This window comes from Rhopilema esculentum, chromosome 18, assembly GCF_057945365.1.
Source record: "Rhopilema esculentum isolate cy_ngs chromosome 18, ASM5794536v1, whole genome shotgun sequence".
NCBI classification, from domain to species: Eukaryota; Metazoa; Cnidaria; class Scyphozoa; order Rhizostomeae; family Rhizostomatidae; genus Rhopilema; species Rhopilema esculentum.
In genome coordinates this window covers 676,298-697,683 of record NC_142832.1, presented here as the reverse complement: position 1 = coordinate 697,683, position 21,386 = coordinate 676,298, and the positions used below count along the sequence as shown (strand labels likewise).

At 36.0% G+C, this 21,386-nt stretch overlaps 3 protein-coding genes across 5 annotated transcripts in view; all 3 read right to left on the bottom strand.

Annotated features, from left to right (window-relative positions):
• Positions 1-1,434: 1,434 nt before the first annotated feature.
• LOC135696699 (DNA-directed primase/polymerase protein) lies at positions 1,435-11,018 on the bottom strand. Of its 3 annotated transcripts, none has more exons than XM_089113619.1 (5): positions 8,653-11,018; positions 5,910-7,522; positions 5,354-5,802; positions 4,281-4,390; positions 1,435-2,167 (listed from the first exon to the last, which is right to left on the bottom strand). In XM_089113619.1, exons 1-2 carry the CDS (start codon positions 9,737-9,739, stop codon positions 6,432-6,434), a joined length of 2,178 nt encoding a protein of 725 aa, XP_088969745.1. In that variant the 5' UTR covers positions 9,740-11,018; the 3' UTR covers positions 1,435-2,167; positions 4,281-4,390; positions 5,354-5,802; positions 5,910-6,431. The 3 variants fall into 3 exon arrangements, with proteins under 3 accessions (XP_088969745.1, XP_065072254.2, XP_065072255.2); XM_065216183.2 differs by having other exon boundaries at positions 1,436-2,167; positions 5,354-5,457; positions 6,147-7,522; XM_065216182.2 differs by having other exon boundaries at positions 5,354-7,522.
• Positions 11,019-11,156: 138 nt separating this feature from the next.
• Positions 11,157-18,746, bottom strand: LOC135696701 (caspase-3). Its single transcript, XM_065216185.2, has 6 exons — positions 18,590-18,746; positions 15,290-15,648; positions 14,493-14,594; positions 13,550-14,053; positions 12,573-12,723; positions 11,157-12,158 (listed from the first exon to the last, which is right to left on the bottom strand). Exons 2-6 carry the CDS (start codon positions 15,624-15,626, stop codon positions 11,939-11,941), a joined length of 1,314 nt encoding a protein of 437 aa, XP_065072257.2. The 5' UTR covers positions 15,627-15,648; positions 18,590-18,746; the 3' UTR covers positions 11,157-11,938.
• Positions 18,747-18,918: 172 nt separating this feature from the next.
• The window catches only part of LOC135696698 (lipoxygenase homology domain-containing protein 1), a 39,155-nt gene continuing 36,687 nt past the window's right edge, over positions 18,919-21,386 (bottom strand). Inside the window, exons 46-47 of the mRNA XM_065216181.2 lie at positions 21,136-21,242; positions 18,919-20,664 (exon numbers count right to left, since the gene is read on the bottom strand). Coding sequence (XP_065072253.2) covers positions 20,288-20,664; positions 21,136-21,242 — 484 coding nt within the window. The 3' untranslated portion in view covers positions 18,919-20,287. The remainder of the gene's footprint in view (positions 20,665-21,135; positions 21,243-21,386) is intronic.

Sequence of the window (21,386 nt, the reverse complement as noted above, 5' to 3'; positions counted from 1 at the left end):
GGTGTGAACAAGGCGCCTGTTCGCATCTGTTTTTAGAATAGGCCTTTTTCGTTTAATGTAGTTTGTATTTGTATTTTAATGTATTTAATTAGTTGCTTAGGAGACTGTTTTCGGTGTTATGTTAGCGGTTATGTTAGCACGGTGTTTTAATCGAGGGGTTAACGGGAAGGAGTTCTTCTCTTTTTTGTTGACCCTTTGCTTAAAACACCATGTTAACATAACCCCTAACACAACATTCGAAGGGTTTTCTTGGCAGGGTGTTTTAATCGAAGGGTTAACAAGGGGGACTTCTTTCCTTCTTGTTAACCCTTTGCTTAGAACACCATGCTTAGACAAACCCCTTTCGAAAACAGTCTCCTCGGCACTTAGGTAGAACTTAACATTGTCAGTAGAGTAAGATCGCTTGAATGAAGAGGAGAAAATCGAGCAAAAATTCTTTCTGACCCCCGTCTTTTGACCGGTCCAAACGAGGCTGTAACCCCCCGTCTTCGGTGGGCATCAAAACGAGGCAAATCGGGTTGAAATGAGCGTATCTGATTGGTTAAAAACAATTGAAAAGACAATAGAATTCTCTAAATGATGATTGGTCAGAAAACAATAGAAAATTTGAATTGAAGGGCTCTGATTGGTCAGTAAACAATAGAGTGAGACCAAAATGGCTCAATTTGATTGGTTGAAAAACAATGGTGGCCGCCAGTGGCCGCTGTTTCCTAAATTTTCGCTATATTATAGGTGACGGCCCTCGCCCGCAGCCACCAAAAGGGCTCAAATGAAGCAATCTGATTGGTTGAAAACAATGACCTGTCAATCATTCGCGGCTCCTAGCCGCATTTTTTAGAGCCACCGTTTAGGGGCATGGCCGCCGTAGAAGAACAATGGAAAACCTTCGATCGCCAACGTGATTTTCTAATAGAAAGACGGGGGAATATCTTTTCAATTTCTATAGAAATCTATAAAGGCTCTTATAGAAATAGCCAAAGGTTTTCTGAGTCAAGACAAAAGAAACACTGTCAAACTTCAAAGACAATTTTTAATGAAAACAAACAAATTTTTTTATTAAACAATAGTTATATGACTTAAAAACAAAGAAGTTCGGGGGTAAATTCAAAAGGTTTTATTGGGAAATACAATGAAAAATCGGGGGTAAATTGAATAGATTTAAATCGAAAATACAATGAAAAATCGGGGGTAAATTGAATAGATTTAAATCGAAAATACAATGGAAAACGGGGGTAAATTGAATAGATTTAAATCGAAAATACAATGAAAAATCGGGGGTAAATTGAATAGATTTAAATCGAAAATACAATGAAAAATCGGGGGTAAATTGAATAGATTTAAATGGAAAATACAATGAAAAATCGGGGGTAAATTGAATATATTTAAATCGAAAATACAATGGAAAACGGGGGTAAATCGAATAGATTTAAATCGAAAATACAATGGAAAACGGGGGTAAATTGAATAGATTTAAATCGAATATACAATGGAAAGTCGGGGGTAAATTCAATAGATTTAACTCAAGAATACAATGAAAATTAGGGGTAAATTGAATCGATTTCAATGGAGAATACACTTGAAAATAGAGGGTGAACTGAAATAGGAAATCAGGGTTAAATATGCTAATATGTAAGTGCAGATACAATGAAAACTTGCGATGTATCAAAGATAATTAAGAACGCAGAGTAACGTAAATAGAGATGCAACTAAGGAATCAAACGTGAGGAAGGGGGTTCTAAACAAGCCGACGGGAGAGTTTCAAACTAAATTCCTTTACAAGTAGACATTATCAAAAAATTGTTTATGGCGGGAAACAAAACTGCATAAAAAAGAAACATTTAAGTTTGTCACGGAAAGGGATTTACCTCCAAGCCAACGGGGGTGTAAGAACAGCTGCATTCTTTACAAGTAAACATATTCCTCGAGCGATCGTTCAATAACGACGAAGAAAATTACTGAAAAGATTTCATTAAAAATACAAGCTATATAACTTAGAAGTTTACACAGTTTTCTACAGTTTTTGTTATAGACATAAGTACCAAAAATGTCCAAAATAAAACGTTGGCAAGCTTTAAAGTCGTCTTCAGTTCGATCGCACGTGTTTGTCGTGGCTGGAGCCCCTCTTGAATCCCAAATTACAGCCACAGGCACGGGCAGAGTTGATTGCCTGCAAATAAGTTAAATATGTTGTAATATCACTTACATAATTACCATTTACATAACTCAATTTAAGAAGCACATAAATCAAAACCTCTTACCTTGCTGAGACGGAAATTCTATAGGACATTGAACAACTGTAAACAAGGAGATTCGAAATTGTCCTTGCAAAGATCCAGAGTGTAGACAACCATAGATACAGTATTAAGTGTAGTTTAATCATTTGACATTTTTTATCAAATTGCAGGATGTAAATGCAAAGGTTCGGATGCATTATGTTGCTGGCAACTCAAAGTATTTCGGTAGCGGGCGATCCAGGCTCATTCAATTTAGCGTTCGAAGCAAAGGCATTTAAAACTTTGGAGAAAAAGTATCTTCAGTTCTCCCTTCCAGTGTTCTTTTGCATTTGAAAAATCCAGTAAACATAGTCGCATTCTTGGTTTTGCAGTAAGATTTTTAACCTTCGATGGTAGCTCAGAATCAGGCTTGTTTTTGAAAATCAGGTCATAGGTGTGAAATTTGCTTGTTCTTTTTTCAATGGCTTTGCTTAAATTTGAAAGAAAGGAGCGCTGGAATAGCAAAAGCCGAAAACTTGTCAGGGCGCTTCAGAAACCAAAGAAAAATGTCCATGAGCTAGGAAAGATAGCCAAACTCTCAAGTAAAGCTTATTTAAAAATGGTTCAAATCTTTAAGGAAAATTTTCAAACTGTCAGTGGCGTCAAAGGGGTATAGAGGCAATGTCTCCAACTTTCTCCAAAATATTGATAATTATTTTAAAATAGGATATGTTCATTTCCGCTAATGGGCAATAGCACATTTTGGAGGATTTTGGAGAAAATTCTAATATTTTGACATTTAAATATTCAAGTTAAATCAGGACTTATGCTAAATTTGGACTTTCGCTATCTTGAGCCAGTTTTTTGTTTTCTCTGAGCTAAAAAATTGTAACTCGTACTGCAGTTCAAAAAAGATCTCGGACATTTGAATTGTAAAAACTTCGCACGACGCTCAAATATATTGTGAGCATTTCATTGATTTTATTTTGTGGGGCTTTTGTCAATGAAAGATGAAATAAAAACTCCGAGCCTTAGAAAGAAAAATTGGAGGAAGGAAGTTGAGATTGACTTGGCACAGATTATCGCACAGGGAAAGCACAGATTTTTCGAATGATATTGTAATGTCCACAATAACCAAATATTTTTGTACATTAAGCCAGCGTTTGGGTTTCTATTAAGCCTTGAAGGGGTTTGAAGGGCTGTGGGGGGTGGAGGGGGGGGGGTGGGGAGTGGCTACCATGAAAATGCAGGTGCCGCGCCTTTAAGAACCCTCTATATCAGAAATGTGCAGCGATATAAATTTCTTGAAATAAACCCTGAATGGAGTTGATCGAGCTGCATGCAGGGTACCAGTGAATTGAAACGGAAATACAGGGAAATTGACATCATCCAGTTTTATGAAGAGTATCTCCAGGATGATGGTTCATATCCAGGTCTGGTGCAGCATGCCAAGATGTGTTGCATGTTTTGAAGTACTTATCTTTGCGAAAGTCTCTTCTCAAAGATGAAGTATGCGAAGAGTCGACTGCGATCTCGAATGATTGATCAGCACCTTGAAGGCAACTTGCGGCTGCCAACATCAACAATTCTGCCAAATATTGAGAAGCTGGCCTAGGACATGCAGCACCAAGTTGCGCATTAGCTTTTTGTAGTACACTGACCAGTAAACACGTACTTTACATATTTATTCGTATTTATTCCCTGTCACATCCAATTATGTACTTCCAAGTCACAGTACATTTACCGATAAATGCATTTTTAATATTTAGATTAGTAGCTATTTAGAGTTGGTATATATTAAAATTATCCTGGATTTTGAGTTGCGGCCCTCGTATGCAGTCCTAAAGTCAAATTTGGCCCCCTGGTTTATATGACTGAAAACCACTTAGAGACGGCAAAAGACCAGTGCTTATTTGACAGTCCATAAATTGAGCTTGGGGAACACAAAAATTTGAGTATTTGTTTTCGACGAGAACATTCAAACCTAAAAAGGGAAAAAGGTAAAAATAGCCTCATTTCCAGCAAGAGATGATGGAATATCTACAAAAAGCTAAAGTAGCTTGATACCTCAGACACGTCCAGGAAAGCAACTCGTGCGACTACCATCATAGCTTTGTGCTTTTTAATAAAGGCATTAGCGAAGGTCCTTGAGCGAAGGAATTGGGTCGTTCTTCAATCTGCAAGGAAAACAATATTATTTGAAGATGAAGATGCATGTTTGAGAGTTTCTCGTTTATGTTAAGGGTTTTCTCGCTCAAAAACTATTCATTGTTCGAAAAGTAAGAAGATGAGGCATGAAAAGAGCTTGAATAACCGACTTCAAATGTGAGGATGTGAGGTAGGAATGGGGGAAGAAAACAAATCAATATTGCAACCATGCTTATCAGGTTTAACCAATTGTGTTAAACGTTATCACAAAAGTTTTTACGTAGTTTAGAGCAAAATTCAATTGTTTATGAGGAATTAAATCACATTTCTAAAGTTTCTGGATAATACAATAATTGTCAAAGGCATGAATTTTATTCAACTGTTTCTTAGACTGACTATTAAAGATAAAATGAATATTTGATTGAAAAAATATCAGAATGAAATGAATAAGTTATCTGCTGTTGTCAAATTCGTAGTTAATTTATGCAATTTGTGGTTATATTTATGCAATTTGTGGTTAATTTATGCATTTAAATTATGTCAATCTACAAGCTACTTGTACAAAAGAGGGGTTGTAGTTCAGTCTAAACCATTTAACATACGTATCAGTCTAAACAACTATTGAACCAGTCAAATCATAGAACCACCGATTCATGTCGTCTTAAAAGTGCATGCAACTACAACTTCTATCCACACACTACCTTTAAATCAAGTTTCTTATAAGCGACTCGTTACCAGATTTTTTAAGGATAGGCTTTTCTGACTCAACTAGCCAGCCTACACCCAGAAACAAAGATGCTTTCCAATAAGCGTGGAGCACTTTCTAATTTTCGAGCGGGAAATAGCCCCTCATTTTCTTACAATTGATCTTTTAAGCGTAAATGTTTTGAATTGAAGTGAAGCAGCTGAAATCCAAACATTTTGTTTAAACCAGCTGAGAAGAGAAAAAACCAAAGCACAACATTGCAAAGTATTAAATAAGGAAAACGTACCACGTTGGAGACTGAAAGCTCCAACTTCAAAGGCGTCACATTCAGCATCTTTACAATGGCCAGTCAGAATCTCTGTGTAAGTGCCAGCAACTCTCTCGCTTAACCTTAGAGAAAATCAATATATTTCTTTAGGATATTTCAGATTATGGATTTCTTTATACATGTAACAATACACAACGTCTCCTTAAATATTTTAATTCCAAACCTATGGCTTACCATATTCAATAAACTTAAAGAAGATCCTGTGAAGCAATTTTAGCAAATAATTTCAACTCTTACTGCTAGATTTAAACATGTTGTTATGCAAATGCCCTTTGCTCTCTATGAGGCAACATTAAATGTTCATAACACAGCAAGCTTTCGCTCTGATTTTAACGCAATAGTCCCTATACTCGTCGCTAGTATGTCTTTAGAAAGAAAGATAATACCCCGCAGCACTTTGAAGACTACTTTTCTTCTGTAAATTGTTCGTAATTAAACATCCAAATCGTGTTTAAACCAAAACAAATCTCAAAGCTGGGCCATTCGCGATGCACCATGCCTGAGTTTTTCCTACTTTTTCTTCTGTAAATTGTTCGTAATTAAACATCCGAATCGTGTTTAAACCAAAACAAATCTCAAAGCTGGGCCATTCGTAATGCACCATGCCTGAGCTTTCCTTACTATAACGATAAAACATTGGCTGACTTTGACAGTAATAAAATGGCTAGGAGAAATCATTACGCAATTATCGCAATTATCTCTGGATGTGGATGGGACACAAGTCATAGATGAAAACAGTGACATGGCAAACCTTGATTGCAAATGGCTGTTGGAGAGACGCCTAAATGGGCCAATGGTATGTTCACAAGAGAAGCGTTCCAATCAAACGCACACAATATTCTTGTCAAGCAAAAGATAAAGTGCTTTTTCTGATTCTGGTTACATATGGACCTAATTATTTTAAAAGATAAAGTATACGCTACATTATATGTCAAAAATTTCAGCGAAAAATAAAACAAAGAAAATAACCAACAAAAAGGACAAAAACAATTCGACACGTTTCACAATCAATACTTCTACAAGATTTACGTAAAATTCAGCTGAAATTCATCAACTCATCGTCCAATCCATCATCAAGACAAATATCAGAAAAATCGCATCTGAGAATTGAGTCATCAAGACAATTCTTTTTACAAGTTACTGGAGTACTTTCCACAGCAAACCCACAATGTTTTATTTGTTTCATGTCAGAGTTTCTTTCCTTTCTTTGTATTTGACCAGTCAAATCTAAAAAGCATGAATTAATTTGGCTTCCATCTGCCTTTATGTTAGATTCTATGTAATTTAAGGGTTGCTTGAAATCCCCCATTTCAATTTCTTCCCTGTGTGCTGAAGAATGAACAGTAGCTCCATATTCTTTACTTCTATAGAATTCTGCAAAAGCACCGAAACTCCCTTCATTCATATCAAAATCGTCTTCCATGTTTAAGAGCTCACAGGATAAGGGTGTTTTGGCTCCAGACCCTTCAATGCATCTTCCAAACTGGTCATCAGCTTTACCACAATCTTCAACACACATTGGAACTCTCAGACTCTCATTTCCATCTTTAAATAGCATTTCTCTGTTATCAGTCAAAACAATGTTGTCAGTTTGAAAATCCCTTTCTTCAACTTTCCTGCAAGATCCCCAGTTTGAAAGGTCAGTTAATTTTTCAGTGTCACTTTCTGAAATCTGGAAATCATCACAAAAGAATCCAGTCCCATCATCAAATGCATTGAAGGACTGTTCACCTTCAGCCACTTCTGCTGCTTCATAAAGTAACTGAGAACTGTCTTCAAATTCATCAATGAAATATTCACTGTCATTACATGCAGGGTTCACCTCAGTAGGCAGTGTCATTTCAACAGATTTAAAATCTTGACACTCTGGGTCATGACATTTCTGATAAAACACACCATACTTCATATCAACAACATAATATATGTGATTGCTTTTATGAGCTCTTTTTACATTGTGGCACCATCTGTTTCTACCGATATCGTAAATCATCAAGTTTGAGTTGACAAAATGCACCCATTTCCTTATTATCCCCTGAATTCCTCCCTGTCTAACATTATTCAGTATAAATGCATCAAGCTTTGGAAATGGTGATTCTTTGTACCCCTCTTCAGTTTTAATAGCCATTCCTGTAGGAAAATTAGCGAATATTATTCCAAAAATTAAAGTCTGTTACTTTTGAGAATGCATGAAAAGTTCTCTGGTCTACCTCATAGATTGGAGAATGTCAAAATGCAAATAAATGACTGCCATGTCAATCAAAACATGAAACTAACAAATAGGTAGGCAGAAAAAAAGATATGATGGTGAAGGCTGCTCTTGCACATTAAATGATAGGTAGAAATAGAGTAAAATTACAAGAAGCCATTCAATATAATGTATAAATAAATCTGATATGAAAACATTTTTAGAAAGTTTTTTCACATAACCTAACCAATAGGTGCTCATAATATTTGAGTCAAGGTAATTGAGTCAAGGTTGTTGCAGTAGCTCATCTCTCTTACAAGGGAAGCAAAGAGACAAGGGGGACCACTGCCAGGCTTGTCATGGCAGTTTTTTGGGTCATATTAGGACATTGTCCTGGAGGGATGGTACCAGTTGAAATGGATAAGATAATGACAACAAAGAGATGGATAAGCACAGTGTGAAGGCAATTTTCAGGAGCTGTAATAAAGAAAAGCAAGAGCAAGGCTGTAGGTAATCCGGCTAAATATAATGGAGAGAGATCTTGCAGGAAATAATTATCTAGTGACCCAAGTTATATCTTAAGTGATATGGCTAAATAAATGGAGAGTTAATAATATGTAACAACATCTAATGAGTGCATTTCTCAATAAGAACAGACAATTATAGTAAGTCAACACAACTTGTAATCTGGTGTGTCAACCTTAGAGGTCAAGAAAGGTTGAAATTGAAACCTGAATAAAAAAACATATCATATCAGCCCATGCTCATATTCACTTGCAGAAATGCATTATAAAATACGACAGATTTGCAACTGTCAAACTATAACATTTTGGTGAACAAAATAGTCTTGCGTAAACAGACCAAGGAATTAACATATGACTACAAAAAGGACAACTGTGCAAGTCAAGAAGCTGGTAATGTGTCCTAAGAAACTCCACAAGGTTTCAAAACATTAATACCAATAAGCAAACCCAGTTTAATTACGATCATTAAGGTAAATTACATTATCATCTGAATTGCAAATAGATTACAAAGCAATTCATAGATAGTATTGAAAATGACAAAATTGTACCTGTCCTGTTGTAATCACTTTTGTGACCAGGTAATGCCTCTGTTTCTCCAAAGGTAAGAACTTGTGTATTGTGATCAACCATCTCTGGCGGGCACACCAAAGTGTCCAAAAAGAAGACATACTCTTGGTCAATCATAGCCTTGTTGACTTTTGCAGTTTTCTTTGAAACTCCATGAAAGCCATTTTCCTTGGCAATGACCAAATTTGATTTTTTTCCAAACTTTGTTGATCCATACAATCGAAAGTTTCTGTTCTTTGAATAAACACCAAGGTCACAGAAATATGTTTTATTGCCATCTTTATTATTGACAAAAAGCTTGTCAACCTCCAGTGCAAGGGGTGGTAATATTTCCTTCTCTGTGATCATCATCAATTTCAGCTCACTAAACATTTCATTTCCTCTCTCTATGACTTTTCGTCTTGTCATTTCATAAACATATTTGATAAAATTTCCACATGAGATATTGCTCAAAAAGACTGCACTGGGCAAATGGAAAATGAGATGTCTTGAAAACTTTTTATCAGTAGTAGAGTCAAGGTCAATGATATTTCCTCTGTAGCAAGAAATGGAGAACATCTCCTGGAGGTAAAAACAAATAGTTTTAATGAATATTTCCAAAATATCAATTCCGATCAAATCAGGGTTTGGGTCTTTGTAAAATTCCAAGTCGAAATACAAACGACAAGGTCTTCCATCCTCAATAACTTCATAGAAATTCCTTCGATCGTCGCTCAGTGTTTTATATCTACTCCAAAACTCGTTAGGATCTGAAACAAGAAAGTTCCGTTTTCCATCGTCTGATTTTTCTTGGGAAAATAGTCTCACGTCCTTATTGATCTTTTCTCTACAATGTAAGCAGAAATCCACAGCTTGATTCAGTGTGCCAAAAGTTTCAAAAACTTTGTGCGAAGTAAAGAAACTTTTCTTCTCTAATGACACAAGAGGGCGATCTTTGTAAAGCTTTGCTCGATTTTGAACTTCTCTTAGTTTTTGATAGAATCCTAACTCAACTTTCCGCGATGTCTCATCGCAAACCTTGGCACTGTTTGATGCTTTATAAAATGCAACAGGAGATATTACAGCCATTGTTCTAAAAATACACAACAAATTCCAATCTTCTTTCGTCTGATTAATAGATCCGCCATGCAAAGAGTAACTTTGAATTGTTTTCCTCTTCTTTTCGTCCTTCCTTCTTCAAGATTTGCCGCCATTATCTCGTTTTCAAAAAGAGGTTTGTTAATATTTCTTGGATGGTGTCGAAGTCAATCGGTACCATCCAAAAAATAAACGGAAGGCACACATTTTAGAACATCTTTAGTGGCTGATTTTGTATGTATACATAGATAGTTTCAAATAAGCCGGGAGTACTTCGAGAGGATTTAACGAACTGGCTTGATAATAATTTATGCACTTTTGTTCATTTAGCAAATCACTTTTTATCAAGTGTTCCTTAATTGAAAAAATATAAAATCTTGCAAACAAAAGAAAATGAAAAAAAATCACGCTAAATAAGCAAAAACTCACAATGCATTTCTTTACCGATAATGAATCCAGTTTTACTTCAATAACTGATTCATTGCAGAGGAAATTCTGCAACTGAAATAAATTTAAAAAAAAACAATGCTCAGTACGGGTTTATACATGCCTTCACGGTTCCCACCAAATATATGAGAAGAGGCATCCAGTAAGGTTGATAATTATCAAGACAGGTAGCAATCAAGACAAGTAACAATCGTGAAGATTGTGGTGAAAGCATGGAACTTTGTGAAAATACACAATTTAATATGCATAACAGGACAGAATATAGACCCCATCTTGAAAAGGTCCCCTTTTGCTATTTTAGAAAGGGGTACTTGTACCCAGTACTAAAAAGACGTTGCAGTGGTAAATTCATTCTTGTTAGCTATACACACAGGAAAATTGGTAAACCAACACAATTTTACAGACTAAAGATGAGTAGAGTGGTCCCCTACCGCCAAAATAACCCTTGTGCTATTTTTAGAAAGGGATACTTGTTCCAAGTCCTTACCCTTAACTAAACAACAACAAAACTTGATAAACCAATACAATTTTGATAAGCTGAAAATGGTTAAAATGGTCCCCCAACTCTCAAATAGCTATTGTGCTATTCTTAGACTTGAGTACTTGTGTCCAGGCCTCGAAATACGTTATTGCAGCGTATTTAAGTAAAGCATTCAAATTTAATTTTGAGAAATATTGTGCTAAATATTTAGTCCATGAAAGATTCACTTCTTTTGGAATTCAAAATTCACTATATCTTCTATGAATGCTGAATCAATGGTGTTATCTAGGACACAGCGTGAAATAGTTGTGAGAAAGATTTAAAGATTTAAAGCAAATGCACACTGCAACATGCACTAACAATGAGCCTTTGTGGACAAGCTCAGACTGAAAAATGTTTTGGTGAAATATGGAATGAATCTTCGAACGGAATTACGACAACTCGTAAGAAAACTTGTAAACAATTAGTTGACAACAGGGATGCAAAAAATTTTCAAATCACAAAAATCTAAAGATAAAGATATTTGACTTAAACTAAGAAACATTCAAACAATGGAAACTCGCACGAACGTTGAAATTTAATTTTACTGCCTGGTGCAATCAAAATGCCCCATAACTTCTTCAGGAGGAGTGAGGGCTACAAAGAACATCATGCGTTTAAAGATAACAAAATTGTGGCTTGGAGATTGTTATTTGAATAATAGACTTATGTTACATGGATTGGTGCAACAGAATAGTGGTGACAATGGAACTTTATTCGTTGTGATGATGTCTTACACTGCCAAAGAGAATTTAAACGTAATGACAGATACTAAAGTAGAAATCAATTAATGTCAATCATCAAATTAAAAAAATCTGTCAATTAACTATTTGCCAATCAGTGAGCGTGATACCACAATACGCTTATTGGTTGGCTAATAGGTAATTGACAGAAGACTTCAGAATCTGTCAATTGGCTTTTCTATCAAACAGTGTTCATATTATTGCTCTAAATAAACTATAACAATCTGCATTTATGCATAAGTAGTATGTGATGCAACTGCGGTTCAAACAAGGTTTTGGTAATGGTAATTAGTTTGATCTTTGTTAAGATTTGTGTAAGCTAAATGAACAAATATGTAGAAAACAGATTCCAAATCTTATCTTTGTTAGAAATATAACAGTATATAGGTAACAGTTTCTAGGAGACTGTAGCTAGGCAACAGTATTTAGGTACCAATAATCAAGTCACGATACCCATATAAAAAGAATTCCCAGCAGCTATCATGACGAATAGCTTTTCAGTGGGCCTTGTGGGGGAAACATGAAGAACTCTTTTCGCAGCTGAGTAACAATGGAGGCAATCTGTCTCTTGTTGTTTGACATTCTCTGTCCGGTGGCTGATTTCTTTGTGGCAACAATCGCATTTGCACGAGTCAGCATTCTTAGCACATCCATCTTGTGGGCATTGGCACGGAATACTTCAACAATGGCTTGAATAAACCTGAAACAAGAACAGGGAACAAAAATAAACTTTCAAGGGGTAATCTAGAAAAGTAGCCGGTAATTGCAAAAGTATGGATGGCAGAACTCACCTATAAGCTAGAGAACTAGATGCTCCATGCAGTGACCCTTGAATTAATTAAATCTTTGAATGAATCTGTAAAAAAGCCAACTGTAGCAAATCAATTGGGAGCTGAAGAGTTAGCCCATTTACTGTGTGCACCACAAATGACCTCTCAGACAATATTTGGTTATTGAGCATGTGGTCATTCTGGCTCCTTACAACTCCTAAAGATCTCGGTTGCTTCATCAAGTACTCATAAAAAGAGAGACAGTGGGATAAGGAAGATGAAAAGGTCAAACAGTCGGTTTATAAGCATATTTTTTTAATTGAGAAGAAAATTACAAAACCTACCAAGATCCTCTTTGAGAATTTCTCCAAGAATAATAACCAGGAACCGTTGAATAGGCATAAACAAAATCTGATTCGACGGGAAGAGATATGTCATTTGTTCGGTCATTAGCAGGGCCATCAGTTGCATCAAGGCCTTCCATATAATCTGAGCCTGGTGGACGAAAATGAATCCATTTATGAAAATGAAAATTTTTTGAATTTTTTAAAGATCTCATTTTTAAAATGTTTTATTAAGAATAGTCAAGCAAAATCAGGCATTAAAATATTTCTGATGGATACGTTTGCATAACTTTGACTGTGTCAAGGACATAGTCCTAATCCAAATGCAGTGCAGGAAATGTACAATAAATCCTTTAGATTTCTTTGTGCCAAGAAAATTTTACTTCAATTACAAAAACATTACTTCAAAGGATAAATCCGCTTTTGCGTCGTTTTTCCTGGACATCAGACTAATAGCCCCATAAGGCATAGATGAGAATGTCTTACTTATTAAATTGTGACTTATAATGGGAAGTATGGTTTGGTAAAACATATGATGAGCTTGCAAATATTTTATACCATAAGAAATTTTGGCCAGAAATTGAATGGTATATATATAAAAAATATATATATAAATTGCTTTGAAGAAAGAGAACATTTTGAAACAAAGCTTTTTGTCTGACACTCTTCATAGTATAAAACGCCAAAAAATAGTTTTGAAACTCTATGCTAGGAACTATTTATAGAGTTTTATATAGAGTTTTGTTTTTGACAAATATGTGGCCGCAAACGTTTTACCTAGTTGAAGATTCCAACAGAAATTGAACTCTTTCTGTCTTCATTTATGAACTTAGTCTTTTGTTTTGATGAAGACTGATTTCAAAACACCTAAATGAAAAGATGATATGGCATCAGCTTTTCTGCACTAGCTTCAAATATTAGATATGATACAATCCTTTAAGGAGAAAAGCTACCAAAAAATAGCTAGAATTCCCTACCTTGACAAGCCTGAAAAAGAAACATCTTGGGTTTACCAATAAGATTTTGTCCTCTGAAATACCCAGTCAGTTCTCTGATATCAACAACACCATCAGTTCCATAAACAACACCCTCTTGTCCATGACTTAGTATAGCACAAGAAAAGCAATTAAGATTGCTGTAGTCCATGAGAGAAGCCTGCTTGCAAAGCTTTCGCATTTCATAGCAAGATGTGTTATCATAACGATGTACAATAAATCCCAGCTCTGTGAATAAAGACTCGAGGGCATCAGCATCAACATTAGTGCCATTGCGAGGATAGCTTTCCATACCAGAGGCGGGCAAGAATTCTTTATTGTTTAAAAGCAAGAATAAACCTCTGGGATACTTATCCATTGAATAAAAGCTATCAGAATCAGGCTGATACTCAATTCCTTTCAAAGATGGTAAGCGCTGAATTGGTTGTGGTGCAGTATCCTTTTTGTCTGATTTCCCAAAAAATCTTCCATCTCTTTGATCTGACCCTGAGAAAAATATCACTAGTTCAGTTCATTTGCAACTTAACAACTTCTTATAAGAAAAAAATACCAAAGGAAAATCAAAGCAAAAAAACATGTTTTAGCCCAAAATTTCATATTTCATTGTCTTCAGCAGTCTCTTCATCAATGTCTTGTTTATTTTAGGTTTTTGTATTAGTAACAGTATGTGACATCAATCATGGACTAAAATGATGCATCCTTCTGTTGGATCATGATAAAGCAGTGACAGGGGCTTATTAAAACGCAAAAATTCGCATGTTAAGGTGGGGGGTTATACGAATGTGAGGGCTTATTAAAAATTTGAGGGGGGGAGCTTAAATGAGGGGTAGGCCAATTTGAAGACTTACAGTAGTACAGACATTTGCACCTCCCCCTATACATAACATTTTTATAGCCAAATTAAGTAGCTTTAGACTGAACATACCTTCTCCCATTGGTCGGCCATCTGCTTCCGACTCTTTCTCATCAGATTCTGTTGCTGAAGTTTTTCCTGAGTTGCTGTTTTGCACAGTTTCTGGCTTTTGATCTACGAGAAAATACATTCCATTACAAAATAGTTAAATAGTACTTAACATATAACAAAATAAAAATAATGAAGAAAGGCAACAAATGAATTTGTTTGCAGCATAAAGTTTGCTTCTTTGGGTCTTAAAAAAGGATGAATTTGTCCTGGAAAAAACTATAAACTGCATCTAATGACAGGAGATTTTTCTAAAGAAGGAGGTGCTCTCAGCACTCACTGCTCCAAAGGTCACTTAAGAGCAAGGTATAGAGGCTTTAGGTTCAAGGGCAGGCTCTTTAGGCACCAATGATTCTACATTTATCATTATATTTTTACCAGGCATTTATTATCAATATGCAATACTACATCGTGTCCGAAAATTTCGTATGATCTGTAGATTATCTCGTTATTTTTGCTGCTTATTGTATTCATTTGGCTCTCTGTTAATTCAAGCGGTTACAGGATTTAATCCATTCTGCTCAGTTCTCTAATCTTGAATATCATTGATCAGGTGTATCCACATAGTTCAGACCAATGTTGTATCAACATACTCATCATTACACCTGAGGATATAGAATGACCAAGACTATGCAGCTTCCATGTTGCACTTGGTTGAAGAAGCATACAGCCTCTAAATCATACTCTAAAGTGATGTTGCAGCATTAAGTACTAAGTGAACTTCCACCTCAGTGAAATACTGAAAACAAATAAGAACATACCTGGGAACCCTCTGTCCTCTACATCTACTCCTTTACTCACAAGTTCTGATGACTTGTCTTCATTTCTAAGCAAGATCTCCAGATGGAACATCTTCAACTCTTTCAAAATATCACAAAACACTTTGAAGGCATTTGCACCACGTTTTGGCAAAATATCAAGTAATTTCTCATTTTTTCTCTGTGGAGTAGATTCAGCATTAACTAGTTCTCTGTCTTCTTCACTGAAAATGTCATATGAATAAAGGTAAGATGCAATTCTTTCACCATCCATGTCTCTGACTAAGTCCATCCTGCTTGCTCTCAACAAACTACGGTGTTTATCGTCCATTCCAACCATTTTGAAAATATCTCAAAAATATCTACAAACACAAAAAAAAATAATTAAGATTGGTGCTTTGCAATTTGGCTGAGGCCCCAGTTCTTTCATATTAGATAAAAATCACACCAGATTACTTTTCAAATTGAAAAGGGGTGCAGTTACAATATAATGTAATCCCCTGCAGCCGTATGTGTTTGTAAAACTGCTTCACTGTTAAGGAGGAATGCAGCCACTCCACTCCATATTCCAACTGGTGTAGTTGCCTCCAAAGGAGATTTGGAAAAAGAAGCATTCCTTTTGGGAAATATCCATAGAGATCACTTGGATACCTTTCCAAAACCATGCCAAAAAATTTGCATTCTATAACTTCATCCCTTTCATTATAATTTCCCCTCAGATGTGCAATGGGCATCATGTTTCTAGTATCTCTGACAGCAACTCTATTCTGAATTTGTTTATTTGCAAAAAATTCTGAAATCTTATTCAACATTCTGCATTGTGTTTTACAATATCCTTTGCTAAGCTTCTGACTATTAGCCCAAAATACAACAGTTTGTTGAACAAAATGAGGCAAGGAAAAAGGACTTTGCAGCTTCCAAACATTGTGTTTTACCTTCACACTTTTTAGCAAAAAAGTGTCCTGTAACTGAAGTCAATACTCAATTAGTAAAATTGTCATAATCTGGTGTCCTGTTACTGGAATGAGTCTGGTATTGTCAGGCCTCTCTGTTTAAGGCGCATGATCACGCTCACAGGCCTTGGCACGCTTGTGTTGTTGCCGAGACATGCAATAAATCACGTGCCTGGTTTATAGGAACCCTTTAAATTGCGCTCCTTTTTTTTTATTTTTAGAATAGTTTTTATAATTGGATTTCAACACAGTCACACAACTTTACTAATTCATTCTTTCATTTTGCAGGGGGGCAGACTTGTGCTTCTTTTTGCTGCTTTTTCACGACAGAAGTTTTTTAAATGGCCAGTAATTCAAAGGGTCAAGCCATAGAGCTATCTACTTTTCGCAAGTATCGCGAGGACGAAGTTATCGGATCAAAGACCAAAGAAAGGAATGGGAAGACAATGGTGGTTTCGATTTGGTGTAAACTTTGCTCAAAACACAAACATGTTATTTTATCAAATTCTCTTTGTAAAGGAAGTGCCAGGAAAGCAATTGAATCGTAAGTCAATGGAACAAATTTTGTAAGCAAGTGGACTATTGAACCCACAGTTGTTGATGTTGATTCTTCCAATTCTTCTGACTCCGATTCTTCGTCGGAATTTGAGCTGGACATTGACAAACTACATCAATAATTATTTGTTTTTGCCAAACTACATTAATGTGTTTTTTTTCCTTTTAGTGCTCAATCAAGTAGTTTGTTTAGAGATTTCTGGATACAGAGTATTCACATGTGAAAACATGCTGTTTTTGCCTACTTTGACGTAATATATTTTTTGGTAAAACGCGCGCCTTAGCAAGGCCAGGCACGCGTTTGAGAACATGCCCACTAAAATACTCATGGAAAGGCCTGTATTGTGTAGCTTGGGTCTCAGTGAGATGTGTACTTAAACAATATTCACTTCTTCAACATGATCTATATGTTTAGAAGTGAAGGTTTACTGGTTGGTTGAGGGTTCATTCTATTTTTACTTTAAGAGGATAAGCAAGATATTTATGCTAAATGAATCAGTTATAAGGCTAAATGAAAAGCAGTGATAGCATATAACATTGAAATATTAGCACAGTGCCACCTCAATACCTCTCCCTTTTTTCTTTTCAACTCAGTTTAGGTTGTATGCTATCTGTTGATGCTGATATAAGGGATCATTGCCGTCCTTACAACACCAGCTTCTGTTCTGAGATTCAAACTTGGAGGCTTGAAGGACATAGCCAGTGGCGTCTGCACAAGATTAAGGCAGGAGGGGCAGTGCTGATGCTGAGGGCAAATAGTAGAATTTGTTCCACTACCACAATAAATTATTTGTGAAGGGGTGGAGGGGGGAGGGTGAAAAAAATATTGGCATCGACCTGTTCCACCCATACAGCTGGGATTTTTGCAATCAAAGGCTCTAAACATAGGCATAATGTTGACAAAATTCTCCATGCAAATAGGTATTAAATGGCCTTGTCATTATGGTTTTACGGAATTTTCTTTTTAACGAAAATCATTTTTAAATGGGCAAGACTTTGATTGTTCTCTTAGCCTCAATACTGCATGGTTGCAGATGGGCAAAATAATCTTGTACTGATGATGGCTGATGGGCAAAATAGTTTTTGAAGTTTATTGTAGTCTTTTGTAAAAGAATTTCCCTTTATCAAAGATCTACAGCGAAAAGGAAGATTTTTCTATTTTTTGCATTTCTAATGGATATTAACACATTGAGAGTGGCTAAACCAGTCATCATTCATCTACAAGATTCTATAATTTTTTCTTAAGAGTGAATATTTCAGGATACTGCTTGATCCACAGCCCATTCTGGGCGAGGGCAGGAGGGGCAGCTGCCCCTGCAGCCCCTCCAGGGTAGGCACCCCTGGACATAGCTTTAGAAGATTTTATTCGATTTTGAATACAATCCAAAATGCATTTAATCTCAGAAGGCTGAAGTCTTCAGTAACATGGGATTTCAAAAAATAGTGAAATTAATAAATGGAAAACAAGAATATGTGTACAGAATGCTTGCTTCTTGCTTGAAAACTTGTTTGTGGATGTGGACGTGATAACTGATGCTGATTACCCTTGGATAGATACATCGATTACAACAAATAATGGCGTTACTAGGAAACACAGTAAACCAGCCAAAGCAAAATCAAATTAAGCTGTAAACACAGATTCCCAATCACGATTTTGCAGTATGTTATTTCAAATTGAATTGCTCACATCACTTGGGCTAGGCCTTGGCCGCTTTTTGACTACAGTGAGTCAAATGTAAGGCGTTATATTTTTCCATGTAATAGGCCCCAAATGAACAAAGAACAAAAGCCTCACCTTTCTCAATTCCTTTACGTGAAATTATTGTTGCTTTAACCTAGGAAATAGAGTTCTACCCTTACTAAATCGCAGGCAAACAATCCTTCGAATATCCTCTTCCTACAGCGGCGACACACACTGTGACGTCACGCAAAGGAAAACCTCGAACTCAAACAAGGAACCGAGAACCAATTCTATATCATTGCCGAGAACTGGTTTTTGGCTTTTTTGAAATCGTTTGCTTTCGAAATTGAGGGGGAAATTTTCAACGATGTTGAATTAAGTTGTTATCCAGCATCAACTTCTATAAATAGAGTAAAGTTTGACGTGTTGAGACACCAGTTATCGTTTTACAGCGGGGTTTAAAATTGAAAATTCCTTTTTTTGAAATTGAAACTATTAAGTCATTTTACCAAGAAAAACCCATGAAAGCGGAAGTCCGTAAGTACGTAACTATCTTTACTATTAATTTAAATTTACAAATACAAGGAAAAACTCTAAATACTGGAAAGATAAAGTTTAACTTGTTTACCCTTTAACCAAAGACGAAAAAAGGTTCTTGCTTGAATCACAAAGCACACTGCTTTCGTATTCATGGTAGCAATAACGATACGAGCATCTTTTCAATTTTTTGTGTGTACAAAATTGCCAGAGCTGGTTTTTTTTTTCGTGGGCAAGGCTCGAAACTACTTGTGCATTCTTTAGGCTAGGTAGAACCTAGACTTTCAAGGGTAGGAGGCTAGTTGCAAGTTATTCCCCCCTCTAAGGGGGGTACTTATAAGGATTATCAAGGTGATTATTATAAACCAAAGCGAAAGAGACTCTTGATAATTTCCGTTAACAACAAGTTGATAATTTACGATATACACAGAATACTACATTACACCCCGAAATCTGATCTTACCATAGAGTTTTGTAAATATCAAACTTATAAGATGGTGCATACTATTTCATAAAATCGATACATTTTGAATACCTTGTTGTGCATTAACTGTCGCGGGGAGCAGCCACCATTCCACTGACTGGCAGTTCCTAAAAGGGTTACAAGCGCCTTAATCTAACCCTTTGAAGGAGAGGGATGGTTGGGGGGGGGGTGCTCATTATAGATTAGCATCTTCAATGGTTTGTACAGCTAATGTGACCTACTGAACTTTTCATCAAAAATTATTTCTTCCTGATTAAGAAATCTCTCGACGATCTTAAGAATCGGTCAACAATTCTACTGACATTCTTTGTTGTTTAAAAAATTGAATAGATTACAGTATCATTGGTAAGGCGATGATTATTCGAATATAACTTTGAGATAAAAAAATCTTTAAGACAATCTTCCAATACAAGTTAGTCACGGTTTGGATCTTGTAGTTTGAAATATTTTTCGTACATATCTTGACGGATAGGAACCAAAGATAAATACAGCAGATAGATAATAGAATGATTAAATGAATTAAAAATTACTCTAAATAAAAAAGGAACAGTATATTAAAGCTACGATACCAAGTCCCCATGAATCTACTAAAAGTTTTGGAGTATTTACATTGTTTTAAAGGGCAAAAGTTTCCAAAGACATAACTTAAATCGACAAGTACTTTCAAATAAGGGTTGCTTTCCAATAAACGATTTAAAGTGTATAACAGAAAGACTTTAGTCAGAAAAGGCAGCAGACAATCGCTATCAGATAGAGGCTACCAATATGAGTCAGATGTAGGCTGTACTTTATCATGTTGATGATGGAAGTAAGTCTCTTGCGATCTGTTTGTCACCTTTCTTCTTGTCAAGCCACTGGGAACATGGAAACTCTACTGTCGTGCCGGTGGAAGTATTCGTCACAACAACCTTGTCCAGGAACCAACCAGCTCCAAATCCTTTGTTATCGTGCTCAATGTGAAGTTTTGTAAGCTGGCCTAAGTCAAGCGCTTCTATCTTGAAGTCATCAACTTGGTTTCTTTCGAACAAATCTCTGAATTTCTTTGTCAACTGCCTCTTGCCTGTATCCCCGTTTTCTCCAAAGATATTAATGGACACGTTGGCATCAGTCCCCGCGCTTGATACGTCTCCTGTGTACACTTTGACTTCGTACTGGATTGGTTTCAGTTCTATAAAAATTCACAACAAATGCTACACAAGACTTCTATTCTTATGACGATTGAACGTATTACGACCATCAATAAGAGGGTCTTTAAAAACATTTTCTTTGCTACTTTCGTATTAACTAAGTGTGGGCAAAGCAGTTACGCTTTTATAGATATATTGTCCATAATAGCGACACAATCCTATTATGGTTTACAAAATCACGTTATATACATATAGGTAACACGATAAAAAACGGTTGTATCGTAAAGGCAAAAAGTTGTAGAGCTGATCAGAATGAGGTGTACATGATTTCGATGAGAAAAAAGTAGTTGAGCAACACAAGGATTTTTGTCGAGAAAAATTATGACCTAATACTCGTCATTGAGAGTGATTTATTTCACAGAAAGTAAGGGCCCTTGGAACCTAAGACAAAAAATAAGAACTCCAAAATGCACATTGATGAATCAAGAAAACTTATGCAAAATTGAACAAACCTAAACTCTTCCGTAGTTTCGATTTGTCTACCGAGCTACACTGAAGCTTGACAGAACCATCTTTCCCATGCGAAGGTTCGATCCATTGCTTGCATGTGAATGTGAAGCTGGAAATTTATATGAAAGTGGGTAAACATGCAATGTAGCCGAAATTTTGTACTTTGTCTAATTTAGAAAGGAAGCAGAACTGGATAGATAAAAAAGTTTTTTGGAGGTCATTCGTCACTTTTCTTTTTAAACATTTTTTGACT

What these genes read in the sequence shown, in the direction of transcription:
- LOC135696701 (XM_065216185.2), bottom strand. Translation starts at nt 15,626, where the DNA reads ATGGTTGGAATGGACGATAAACACCGTAGTTTGTTGAGAGCAAGCAGG. An exon ending in TCTTTTTCAGGCTTGTCAAG is followed by an intron (nt 12,724 to 13,549) that starts GTAGGGAATTCT and finishes TTCGTCCACCAG; the next exon opens with GCTCAGATTATATGGAAGGC. An exon ending in AATTCTCAAAGAGGATCTTG is followed by an intron (nt 12,159 to 12,572) that starts GTAGGTTTTGTA and finishes TTCTTGTTTCAG; the next exon opens with GTTTATTCAAGCCATTGTTG.
- LOC135696699 (XM_065216182.2), bottom strand. Translation starts at nt 9,739, where the DNA reads ATGGCTGTAATATCTCCTGTTGCATTTTATAAAGCATCAAACAGTGCC. An exon ending in AAGTGATTACAACAGGACAG is followed by an intron (nt 7,523 to 8,652) that starts GTACAATTTTGT and finishes ATTTTCCTACAG; the next exon opens with GAATGGCTATTAAAACTGAA.